At 41.6% G+C, this 12,873-nt stretch overlaps 1 protein-coding gene across 1 annotated transcript; it reads left to right on the forward strand.

Moving 5' to 3' along the window:
- The first annotated feature begins 1,546 nt into the window (after positions 1 to 1,546).
- On the forward strand, positions 1,547 to 11,675 carry LOC113033550 (uncharacterized). The gene is made up of 12 exons (XM_026187464.2): positions 1,547 to 1,728; positions 2,966 to 3,077; positions 4,618 to 4,711; positions 5,493 to 5,547; positions 8,090 to 8,230; positions 8,357 to 8,517; positions 8,601 to 8,699; positions 9,042 to 9,187; positions 9,310 to 9,481; positions 9,592 to 9,704; positions 10,685 to 10,772; positions 11,149 to 11,675. The coding sequence occupies exons 1-12, from the start codon at positions 1,617 to 1,619 to the stop codon at positions 11,200 to 11,202; spliced, it is 1,347 nt and encodes a 448-aa protein (XP_026043249.1). The 5' UTR covers positions 1,547 to 1,616; the 3' UTR covers positions 11,203 to 11,675.
- The last annotated feature ends 1,198 nt before the right edge of the window (positions 11,676 to 12,873 follow it).

The following is a 12,873-nucleotide window of genomic DNA, read 5'->3' on the forward strand; positions in this document are numbered from 1 at the left end:
AAAATGGAAATCTCAAATAGAGTTAACAGTGGATATTTTTTTCAAAATGTACAGCTCAGCTTTAGTTTCAGTCTGTAGTGATGATTTGTTGATCAACGTTAAAACAGAGACAGAAAAAAAAGGAATACTCTCGTGTGACACAGCTTAAAGCTTATTCAAATAAAACCCACTGAAGTTACTTGTAGTACAAAACAAATAAAAAAAAGGTTGCTCTTTGATAAATATGGTCATTATACTGACCACATTTATGAAACAATGACGCAAAAGATCATTCATTCAGCTGATGCTGTGACAGCTCTGTTTCCACAAAGTTTTTACCATTTCGTTGTACATGTACAATGACAATAAAGGGCGATTCTATTCTATCTATTCAATGGACATTCTATTGCACCAGCTCCACTCTATACTACAGACGCAGCAGAGCACAGTCTCCCTCAGGCTGATCTATTCAGGACACAAAAAACGTGTCATTTTTACTGTTTATGAAAAATGTATAAAAAATTGTAAAACTTGTATGATGCTTAACAAGGAGGTGCAGCAGGTAGAGTTACAAACTAAAAGGTCAATGTTTGATCCCTGGGTCCTTCAGTCAGCTTGTTGAAGTATCCTACTGAACCCCAAACTGTCCCCTCATTGGAGTGTGAATGTGTGCAAGGCATGGAATAAAGTGGAGCATGAATGTGAGCACTCTATCTGAGTGCTCAGTTAGGTAAAAGTGTGATATAAGTACCAGTCCATGAAAAATTTAATTTTTCAAAAAGTTTAAGTCACTTGACTTAAACTTTTTGATAAAGATAGGGGTGAATCAGGTGACCCTCAACCATTCCTTAGTTATGCTGCTATAAGGTCAGACTGCTTATACCTTTGATACACTGAGCATTTCTTCTTCACTTTTCTTTCCCCAGGTGTTCATACACTACTGCATGCCATTGAATTGTGTCTTTTATCCCCCACAATCTGTGTTTTGTCCTGTCTCCCCGTACCCTCTTTGTCTTTTCTCTTTACCCTTACTCTGAGTTGGTTGCACCAGAAACTGAACTGGTTCTGCAGGAGTTTTCTTCCTGCTAAAAGTGTGTTTTTTCTTTCTCATTCTGGCCGAGTGCTTCCTCATCAGGGGTTATCTGATTGTTGCTGTTTCCTCTCTAACCTTACATTTAAAGCACCTTGAGGCAATTATTGTTGTAATTTGGAATTACACGAATAAAACTGATTTGAACTGTAATAGTTTTAATAATAGTTTTGTCAGTTATAATTTAGCCTATTTATAATAATTGACTTCTTAACGCCCACTTGTAGTACCATTCGGGGCCCACCAGGGGTCCGTGGCCCACATTTTGGGAGCAGTTCGGGAGGGGCGAGAGCTAATTGTAGACATTCAACATGGCAGCAATTTTGTCATATTTCTATGGACAAAGGTCAGTAATACAAACTAATCATTAAATAATATTTAAAGCCACGCAGGGCATAATAACACCTGTGTGTTCAGATGTCATGATGACGTCTGGCCGCAGGGGGAGCGCTTCTTCAGGACATAACGGTGTTTGTGCAACCCTGAAACCCTTCCCCGTGTGGTGTAGGAAAGGGCAGAGAAGCGGGTTCCCCTGGCGTCGTTAACCATGTCGGGTAGAAAGCCCAGGTCTGTGGCAAACCCCCTGGAGTCTGCGATCACCACACCGAGTGAGAGGATACTGAAGGAGTGCCACAATCTGTATGTGGACAGCGAAAACGGTAAACAGTCGATAATCTGGATTAAGGCTAAAGCAAAGTTAGGACCGCAAAGTAGAAACCAGCCCGCCCTGGCTGTGGTATTATGGTAACCGAGCTGTGCCACTGCTGAAGCCCCCGACTGAAGTTTATGTGGACTTAAAGGTGTAATGCTGCTTGTTTAGTGTGTGTGTCAGTCTGCAGCAGCTGCTAGTGTGTGTCAAACACGTGACGTTGAACATCTCAGAGGCTCCTCTGCAGCCTCGCTGGGCAGTGCCCCATCTGACTGTATGCATTGATGCAAAATCACATACACATAGATATATAGAGACTTCATTGATCCCAGAAAGAGGAACATAATTAAAGTGCCGCAGTCGCATAGTGACGGCCTTATACTGTAAGATATTACAGTTAAAAAAATCAACAATTTAATAAGAAAGCCTCCTGTAGTGTGCTTTTTATTAATGGGAGATTATTATACCCTTCTGGGGTGCAAGCAGAGAAAAGCAGAGAGAATATCAACTTGTTTTCTAGAAGGTAAACATTTGGAAAGGTGTGGTGTCACGAATAATCCTGTAACTCATTTTAGTTACCTTGATCACCATGTGTCCTTTAAAAAAAAACAACAACTTATTATAGTGTAATAGCTAAATAAAAACACAGGCTTGTATAATTTGTTATATGTCAACCTTTGCCCTCTCTTCCCCTTCCTTAAGAATAACTTGAGAGATAACAAATGAGAGATGCCTCTAGACCTTTGTATTGTATGTCAAAATCAAGTAGATATATTGGAATTACATTTCTAAAAGAAATTTTTGCTCCAAAGAGGAAAAAACCTTAGAATTTATGTTCATTCTTGGGAGTCTGATTTATAAAACAAACATACACATTGTGACCGCATAGGGTTAGGGTTCAGGTAACTTAGACTTCAGAGGTTTAACATAGTAGAATTTTACTTTAAGCATAACTGTCTTGGAGCTCATGCCAGGCAACAGGCATCAGTTTATTTTGCTTTTACTGTGATAATTGTCACTACTGAGAAGAGTTGTGAGGGAGGACAAGTGGTAGTCATTTCATCTGCCACTTTGTAAAATTTTCCTCTACCTACTCTTTAACCATGTACGATTAACTATGCATCTGTGCAGGCTTACTATTTACTCACAACTACATTATTTTATTTTAAAACCAGTCTAGAGCATCACAGTACAAAGGTACCACTATAGTCATTGCATGTCATGATTGTGTTGTGTGTGTTTTTCAGGCTTGGTAAAAATTGCCAGCAGCCTGGGAATCCGTCTTCTGCCTCCCAGAAAGAAGATCATCGTGATGATAATGGGTAACCACTCTGCAGGAAAGAGCTCCTTCATTAACTGGTATTACTGATACTTCTTATTGTTGTTGTGATCTAATAACGCTGCCTGACCATCACATGCTCTGCTCTATGTTTCAAAGAGAGACTGGTGTCGAGAACATCCTGTTCACACATGACTTTTTGAAAGCGCTTTGTGGTTTGAATGCAGCCCAGTTTTGCCCCAGGAAGTGTGGATTTACAAAAGAAAATGGGGGAAAAAACAGGTGTAATTTGTTATTTTGTATGTCAGTTAAATCTTTTGTCACCATCAAAGTTTTGTCCTCTTTTGAATAAATGCTGGGTAGGAAATATGTATGCTGTAAGATTAGTGACCTTTAGGCTACTCCCTTATTCGCGTCACCACATTGGGTGGATCTGCATATTTGAAATGCAGATCGAGGCATACAATGACACTGTAATACTGTCCCACATCCGTGCTAAAAGAAAGAGCATCAAATCACCATTAATAAATACCATATGTACTGAATCAAATATAAACAATGTGTGCAGACATAAGAAGGAGGGTCTTTTCTGAAACAAGCCTTCCTGGGATTTGTGTCTCCTCCTGTCCTTGAACTGGGGACCTTTCACAATCTGGGAAAAACTTCCTCTTCTCCCTTCTTCTTCTTAAGCTTCTTATTTTCCTCTTCTCCTCCTTTTCTTCCTTCTCCTCCTCCTGACCCTTCAGGGGTTGCCAAAGCAGATTATCTCCCTTCCCGACCCTATCCCTAGCATCCCCCTCTGTCACTCCAGCCTTCCCCACAACTATGTACATCTTCTGTGGTCTTCCTTGTTTCCTTTACAGACAGTTTAGAATAATCAGTAACCCAACATGCTTGTCTGTGGTCTGTGGGTGGAAGCCCCAGTACGCAAAGAGAACCCACCCAAGCCCCAGCTGGCCAATAGATTCAAACTCGGGACTTTTTATGTTGTGAAATGGCAGAGCTAACCACTGCACCACCGCGCCGCCCCTGATTCTAACTGATCTGACATATTTTAGAGAGAGGGGGCTTTCTGCTGACAAATTGGTTAAGGTGACATTTTTTTTCTATTGCAATATTTGTTAATTTGTTAAATCTTTCAAGATTCTTATATACTCATCTTCGCTAATGTTGAAGATGCTCTTAAGGTCATCACTTTGATTATTACTGCTTAGAGATTGCAAACTGGTTCGAGGAGTGTTTTTCTACCTGACATTTGTTCTCTAGTCTCTTGATGTCCAAATTCTGTAATATCCCACTGATCACACAACTACATCCTTTTAAACAAGCCACAAGCTATATTATTACAGATGGATGGGTTTGTGGGTAGGTAGGTAAATTATTCTAAACATTAAAACATGAAAGAATGAATTTAGTTTCTTGTGGATAAATCAAATTTACCAAGCAAAAATTCAAACAGTGCATTGTTTGAGCTTCTTAAAATGTTAGGATTTGTTTATTTTCCCTTTGATTGTAAACAGAATCATTTTGCAGCGTTTTTTCACATGTAGCTTTCCGCAAGAATTGAGGCGTTGTTGCTTTAGCTCTTTCTCACTTTTGATGGCGTTATTATCTTTCTAGGTATGTTGAAGAGCACATTCAGAAAACTGGGGTGGCCATCGAAACGCAGGGGTTTACCTTCATCACAAGTGGACGCAAAAGAGAATCTCTGACGGTAAGATCAGCGTGGACACGGCCGGCATGTGCAGCTGTGCCACGAAAAGATTTCCCAGCCAGAGCTTAAAAAGGAAAATTGTGACAGTTAACTCTTTTACTTCAGTGCAATCCTTTAATTTTGTTCTCAGTATTTGTTAAGAAGCTTGTTTTTATATTCAGCTATCACCTTTTAGTTTTGTACTCAAGGAGATGTTGCGATTGTTTGACTTCAGTAACATGAACTGAAGCTGCAGTCAGTCATAAAGGCTGATGAAGCAGGGTGTTTGATGTTGGCATTTATGTAAGGCACTCCCTCAGCCAGTGGTGATTTCTCATTCTATATGCTGCTCCACTGAGGGGCTTTGTTGTGTATGCACGCACACACACACACACACACACACACACACACACACACACACACACACACACACACACACACACACACACACACACACACACACAGAAACATCTTTGCAGCATGAGAACAGGCTTGGGAGACACCTGCCTCTCGGTCGTCTCTGATATCCCTTCCCTCTGCCTCTCTGTTCATATCCTGATGTGGTGAAGGGTAGGAGTATGAATAATACATTTGGAGTGTAGGACTGCAGAGTAGAAGGATTATCTCCAATGTGCAGGAAGAGCTAAGGCGTGCACACTGAGCCGCAGCACACCAGCTCGTGTAAAGCACCAAGATGAGAGAGGACTCTGTTGTAGAGGGGCGGGAAAAGACTGCAGGGGAAAAAAATGCAGGTTTGTCTCATCGGGTTGTTTCTAACACTGTCCTGTTAACTCTTTCGCAGGGGAATGCAACGCTGCATCTCTATCCTCACTTTCGACCGCTCCTGGAGTTCAAAGGTAAGACTTTACTTCTTCAACTCTTTACTATACTACATTTTCATGCTCTCTCAGTGAATGTGCAGATAGTTCCTTCTGTGAAACATTAGATTTGATATATATTCCACGTGCGGGTAAACAGTAAAAACTTGGGGCTTTGCATCTCTATGCCTTTGATCGTGATATTTCTATGCTCATTGATGATCATCACCAATCAGTCTCTACAATTCGCAAATTATTGGAATCGAGAGTTAAAACTGCAGGAGATGAATGTAATCACAAACTGCAAAAAGGTAGCTGTACCTTTGAGGTTTAAGATAAGGCTCTGCTGGTGGCTAATGAATATTTACCTCTGGATGCTGCTGATCAAAGTCGGTTTTAAAGACGCGTTGTGATCTGTAACATCACAAGAATGTCTGCCTGTTTAATGCTCGGTTACTCGTGGGCTGTTATTAATCCTTATCACAGGCTTCTGTGATTTAAGGTTGGGTTTAGGTCCTTCACCTTGATGACTCAATAGTGAGTCATAAACTTGATGATAAATCGGTCCAGACTCCTGTTTTCTTCTTCTCACACACGTGCGGCGCTCTGATATTGTTTTAAGACAGTTTTGCTCAGATCTGTGCGTCAGCAGCGCTCTGGATACGCCACCGGACGGCCGCTGTGAACGTGGTGATCGTCTACAGAGTCTGGGTGTTGCCTGCTGGCTGAGTGGGGGTGTGCAGCGGAGGGTGGGGGAGTGTGTTTGAGTGTTGACAGGCAGTGTGTAGAGAGTGGGGGTTCACTGGGTGCGGACCAGAGCGAACACTGTATGGCGTATGAGTCACACGCCCCATCGGCAGCAGTGCAGTTTAGTCAGAAGGAGCTGCTGAGAAATGTCACAGCTATTAGAGACGGCGCAGCCCAGACTCCAGCAGCAACAGCTTCGCTCCGCAGGCCCGAGCCTCGCAACAATCTGCTGCTGGAATACAAGCAGGATTTTTCTTTTCAATTCATTTCAACTTTATCGTCATCGTCGCCGCCGCCTGTGGAAACCAGCTGTATGAGACATTTGTTTACCTGTCACAGCAGCCGAGGATGACTCATCAGAAAAGATCCATATATCCATACATGTGGGAGCAGCTGCTGGCTGCACACTTTGGTCTCCTTTGGGATGTGCTTCTTAATTTGGCTTCATACTTAGATCTTTATATGTCTGTCTTATCAACCTGTTGTCATGGGTTTAGCCTGTATGCTTTGTGGGAACTGACTGCTTTTGCTGCACATTAAAAAATAATCATATCCGCTGGTTAATCAAGGTCTTTGGCTTCTCAGATTCCTGTAGAAGTATTTGCACCATGTCTGCTTTCACCTGTTCAGCTCAACAATTTCTTTTTTGGTCTTGGTCGATGCAGCGTTATTGCAGCCTTTGCCCTTTTCCTTGTGCACATGATCTCCTGCACGGTCCTCTCAGTTACAGTCAGTTCAGGAACTTAGCGCACATTGGCAAGTATAACTCTCATTTTCAGCTGGCAGAACTTTTTTCCTTTCCCGCACGGATCGATGTATCTGTCCCCGTTTGTGCCTGTTTATTTAGGATTATATGGAATAGCTGAAGTGCGGTCTTGCAGCGCTCTAAATTAAAGCTACTTTATGAAATCCGCACACACCTAAACACAAACATACATATTTTTAATGTTTCTTTTGCACAGCAGGGATATCTCGGTACTCAGAGACTTTTCTTAGGCGTGTGATAAGAGGCAGATCTATTGATATTGTGGCCATGCTGATGTGGGAGAAACATGAGGGAATGCTAATGTGCCAGAGGAGCAGTGGCTCTGCTCACTGCAGCACAAGGATGCGATTTGTGCTGGCTGTTGACACCTGCCTCTTTGCATGAAACGGCCTCAGTGTCATCCCAGGCCTCCCTGGTGTGTGTGTGTGTGTGAGTGTGGGTCGGCATGGGAGGGGTTACTTTGTCACTAGTAGGGATGCATCTCAATAGTGATCCTGTTCTATTTAAGGGGAGGGGGGGTGTTCTTATGTGTGGTGGTTGTGGTGGATTATCGTAACCTCTCAGTGCGTTGCCTCACAGTCGTTCTTCACTGGCTAGCTTTATGTCCCACGCCCCACACTAAAGCTGCCAGTTGAAGAGCTGTTGTGTGTAACCATGACAACAAAGCTCTCCACAGAGGGCAGTGAGGAAACAGAGGCCTCGTTAATATTTTCATGATTAGAAAAACAGAAATAAAGTTTCATGTGCGAGGGTGCGGCTGCTGTATCATCGTCACAGGACGTGAACGTATCTTTTCACACGTGCACAGCTGTGTCTGTGAAGAATACGATCGTTTTGGAGTTAAATTATAGCTGCCGTCCCCAAAATGCAAAGCTCTTAGCATAAAAGTTGCCTTGAGATCTTGTTGCTGATCTCCCTCAGGCTTCCAAGTATTGACCGCACTGCGGCTTCCTGTAGCACACAATATTATAGCCATTAGAGGCGACATTTTCCTGCATGGACTGAACTCGTTACCTTAGTTACTGTGTCTTTATCTTTTTGCACATGCACGCCATCTCTGTTTTCCAGGTGTTACTGACTACCTATCTGCTGAGATCTCCACCTCCAAGCAGAAGAAATTCAGCCTGGTGACTTTCGTGGACACTCCGGGTTTGGTGGACGGGGACATGATCTACCCTTTTGATGTGAATAGTGCCATCACTTGGTTGGGTGTGTCCTTTAGCTTAAACTTGTCTCTTCAGTGGTGATCTGTCTTCTTCTTCTTCTCCTTTGTGTCTACTGTACAGCTGATGTACAGCTGCAGGAATGTAATAAATGCTTTTTTTCTCTGAGCAGGAGAACAGGCAGACCTGATATTTGTGTTCTTTGACCCGATGGGCCAAGCGCTTTGCAAACGCACGCTCAACATTGTGGAGAAGCTGAGCCAAAAATGCGCAGACAAGCTGTTGTTCTACCTCAGCAAGGCAGATGAAGCTGGGAAGGAGACAGACAGACAGGTCAGTTTACCTGATTTGTATAATTTATTTTTGTTTCAAAGAAAGTTGAACCTGTGAGAAGAACTTTTTTTTTTTCTCATCAGAGAGTGATGATGCAGATAGTCCAAGAACTGTGCCGCCGTCCAGGTCTTAACAAATGTGGCTTTGAGATGCCAACAATATACATCCCGAACCCACAGAAGGTAAAATGATCTGTGTTGGTTACTTTAAACTGCTGTGTTTGTATAAAAATTACTTCTGGTTGTGCAAATATTATAAACCACGGCAGTGCAGTTATCGCTGCACCATCTTATGATCTACAACCACGAAGCGTGCGTGGTAGATTTGTGCATCCCTCAAGACCTCCGCTTCATTTCTGCTGAGCGAGTGCAGCTTCACTTTCTGCCAAGTCCACAAGGCTGTCAGTCAGAATGCCCTCAGGATTTGTCATGGAACTTTCCAGACCATCCTTTATTGAGATGTGCAGAGTGTTTTTCATGTTCAGTCCAAATCTGACGTGTTTACGAGCTGTTTGTCTCATGTAGCCGAGCAGGTGTGTGAACCAGATCGATGGCGTTTGTCAGACCATCGAGAAGACCATTAACCAGGCTGTTCAGAAGACACTGAATCAGCTGGAGAAAGATTCTGACCTTATTTGTTCCACTATCAGCAGCAGACTAGAGCAGGACAGGTATGACCTCTTGCAGCCTTGATAAAACATATTATGTGTACACTGAGCAGATAAGCATCACCAGATACTATCAGTTGTGGAAAATGTATGATAGCACATTATTGTTATGGTTGTGTACACAGGGCTGATGTGGCTTGCAACAAAAGCATCCGTCTTCATTCATTCCTGTGCGGTGCTTTGGGTGTTTTCCTGCCTTTACTCTTCATCCTCAGTTTTATTGTGAGCACCTTATCCAAAGAGCAGCTGGAGGAGCTGTTGGGTGAAGGTGCAACTCGAACCATCACTATCTTCACAGTAAGTGCTCTGAATGAATATCAGTTTCATAATATTTCATTAATTACTTCATTAGTGACTTAACATAGTGTCCTGAGCTCTCTGACTGTCTATTACTGTGTGTCTGAAAGGGAATAGTGATGTATTTATGGGACTGGATACCTGAAGATGGGCAAGTAGTCTTTGTCATCATTTTTGGGGCTTTTTGCTACCTCCTGCTTTTCCTGGCAAAGTATTTTGCAGGGTAAGTGTGGCAAAATGCAATTTAACTCGTAGAGATTAATTAAACAGATCGATTTTGTTCATATTGACATGACAGCATCACACAGTTGCTGCAGATTCGTCAGCTGCACGTTAATGATGCAAATCTCCCGTTCCGCCACATCCCAAACAGATAGTGATCTGATCAGTAGTGATCATTTTCACACCCTGAATTGCAGCGTCAGTTTTTGGTTCTTAGCCAACAAGAATGGTACCTGGTGTGGTCTTCTGCTCCTGTAATGTTAAAAGCAGATGGGTTAGAGAGCATTTAGAGATGCTCTTTTGCTCACCTTGGTTGTAATGACTGGTCATTTGAGTCACTGTTACCTTCCTTTCTGGTCATTCTCGTCTGATTTATGACATCAACGAGGCATATTCACCCACTGGATATTTCCTCCTTTTCTGACCATTCTCTGTAAACCTTAGATATAGTTTTGTGGGAAAATCCCAGTAGATTAGCAGTTTGAAATATTCAGACCAGCCTGACTGGCACCAACCACAGTTCATGTGTGTGTTCAATGTCACCCGATCAAGGAGTAAACTAAACAGGGACTGGTTCATTCAAATTTTCAATTTCTTTGTAGTTTTCTGCAAACGGTTTTTCTATTTTTCTGTCCTTTTGAATGCTCTTGATGGTTGAATAAGATCATTATAAGATCGCAAGGGCCTTATGTCGTATCAAGACATTAAAAAGACTCCTTTAACGCTTTAAAGAACTAGGCCTGAGAACCGGCCTGTATGATACGCTCAAACATATAAATCACATTTCTTCCCCCTTCTGATGCTTGGTTTGAACTTTTTCATTTTAATATCAACTTGACCTTGTCTACATGTCTAAATGCATTAAGTTCCTGCCATTTAATTGGCTGGTTAGTTTTGTGTAATGAGCAGTTGAACAGGTGTAGACTGTACATGCAATTACAAACACGAGTATTTTAATGCTGTCATGTTCTTCATTCTCAGCCGGAGGAATAAGACTCTGACGAAGAAGGAGAAGAGGACGATGACAGAGTACAATGATTACATCCAAGATATCGTCAAGACTAAGAAGGTTAGATGTACATTTTGTGTCCTTATGCTCTCTTAACTAAGTTGTTTTTTCATTTGGATTGTGCAAATCTAAAGGCCACAGTAATTAAGTATTTTATTGATTTGTTATTGGTATAAAGGAAATTACTGCCAACTCTGCTGCTTCCCTTCATTTTATGGAGCTTTTTAGTGTTGATCGGGTTTTTTTTAAGTGAGCTGACTGCTAACTAAAAACTAGAATGCTTCATAAGGTAGTAAACTTTATGTCAGTGTTGTGTTTTCAGCTAGTTTAACTTCCCTCGCTCGGCCCAAAAAGAAAAGAAAATCAGTTCATGCGTGTTGTCAATTTATCAAACATCAGGATTGTGAATCTCACACAGGTAACTTTTTTTCCACAGAGTAAATTATATGAATGGTACCTCCAGCAGTGTGCAGCAGAATATGACCTCTGACCCTGGGTAAGCTGAAGACACTTTGCACCAGTACCTGTAAGCTCGCAGGTGTAAGCTCTAAATCAGCCGAGATCACTGCCAGCAATTATCATCTCAGCAGCTGATTTTAAAAGTGCCTTTATTACTAATTATTGGAGAAGCTATGATTGTAGTCGTTTAATGAAAGTCAGACTGTGACTGGATTTTTTTTTTTTTATAGTCTATGGGTAATTATTGCGAGAAAAATATGAAATGTTTACAAATTACAAATTTTGAACTTGGGGCTGCCTTTACCAGCAAACACATTTTCACAGTGTCCTCTATAAAGTTAGTTCTCATTGTTGTCATGTGATCGGTCTTTATATCGCACTACACTGTCCTGAGCACAGTGTTACCAGAATGTGTTTTAAGCAATAGCTACAATAACCAATGCTGTGATTAAAGCCTGGGCATTATAGTTGGACATCTGATAAAAACATGTTTATTGCGTTGAATCCTTCTCTTGCTTCCAAAGAGCCAATCACTTATTTTTATATATAAATCGTTGTCGTGTAATCATTGTTAGATGTTCCACAGACTTTCAGTACAGCACAGTACGGTGGCCTAGAGGTGCCACACACAGCAGCAAAAAGAAACATTTGACGGGAAAGTTGGTGACAACATTTCTTGTTTGTGACCGGATAAAATTCAAGTTCCTGGGAACAGGTTGACTCTATCATTATACGAGCATGTTTGCCCTACCCCCTGTAGAAACACAATATTCCCATTGTTCAAACCAACAGAGGATATTGTATATTTTGGCCTTGTGTCACCATTGTAATGATTTATATGATCCAGTCAAAAGGCTGGATTGGCCTTTTGTTCCCGCCTTACGTTCCTGTCCGCTCTCTACTCTTCTATCAAATAGAGGCTATAAAAATGCCACCTAGAAATCCTTGCTGAGGATCTGCTTTAGCTGCGAATGGTCCCATGGTGGGGATTGTAGCTCTCAGCATAACACAACCTCATCTCTTTGACCATATTTCTTTTAAGTGGGCCTCAGGGCTTTCAAGTAAGGTTTTTATATAAGAGTAGCATAGAAGCTGGAAATCTCTCCCGACTGTAGCCGGCGAACTTGATTTTGTCCAGTCACAATAAAAAATGTTGCCCCAACGCTTCTGAGAAAGGTGAGTTTTATTTTTATTTTTGTAATGTTTTTTGTTTGTTTGTTTGAAGTTTCATTTAGTTCTTGTTGTAGTTTTTGTTGTGTTTTGCACCTCAGGGACACCATAGTACAGTGCGCTGTCAGGTACCTCTTACTTGTGTTAATAAGCACTGAATCCTGCCGGTCCGTTATTGATAGATGTAACTAGTGACACCATATATTGCCTTCACCACACTGTTTGTAGATGTATTTATCAGTGTTGACAGATGTCAACATGTGAGGTGCTTTTTCTTAGAGATGCACTGATCCAATGCTCTACATTACCATTAGAGCTGCTTTTGAGGTTTTCTTTTTTTTAATTGCAGTGACTGATATAAATAAACCTCTAACATTAGTGAGCAGGTTAATCGGTCACACGAAGATGGTTATCAGCTCGATAAGTTAACTCACAATTTTTCTACATGGCTACGAATGTGTTTACATGAACTGCATCTGATCAATCTGTAACAGCAGATCTGTCCGTTTTATAGGCTGATTTTACAATGGGA

This window comes from Astatotilapia calliptera, chromosome 12 (genome assembly GCF_964374335.1).
Source record: "Astatotilapia calliptera chromosome 12, fAstCal68.1, whole genome shotgun sequence".
Classification (NCBI taxonomy): Eukaryota; Metazoa; Chordata; class Actinopteri; order Cichliformes; family Cichlidae; genus Astatotilapia; species Astatotilapia calliptera.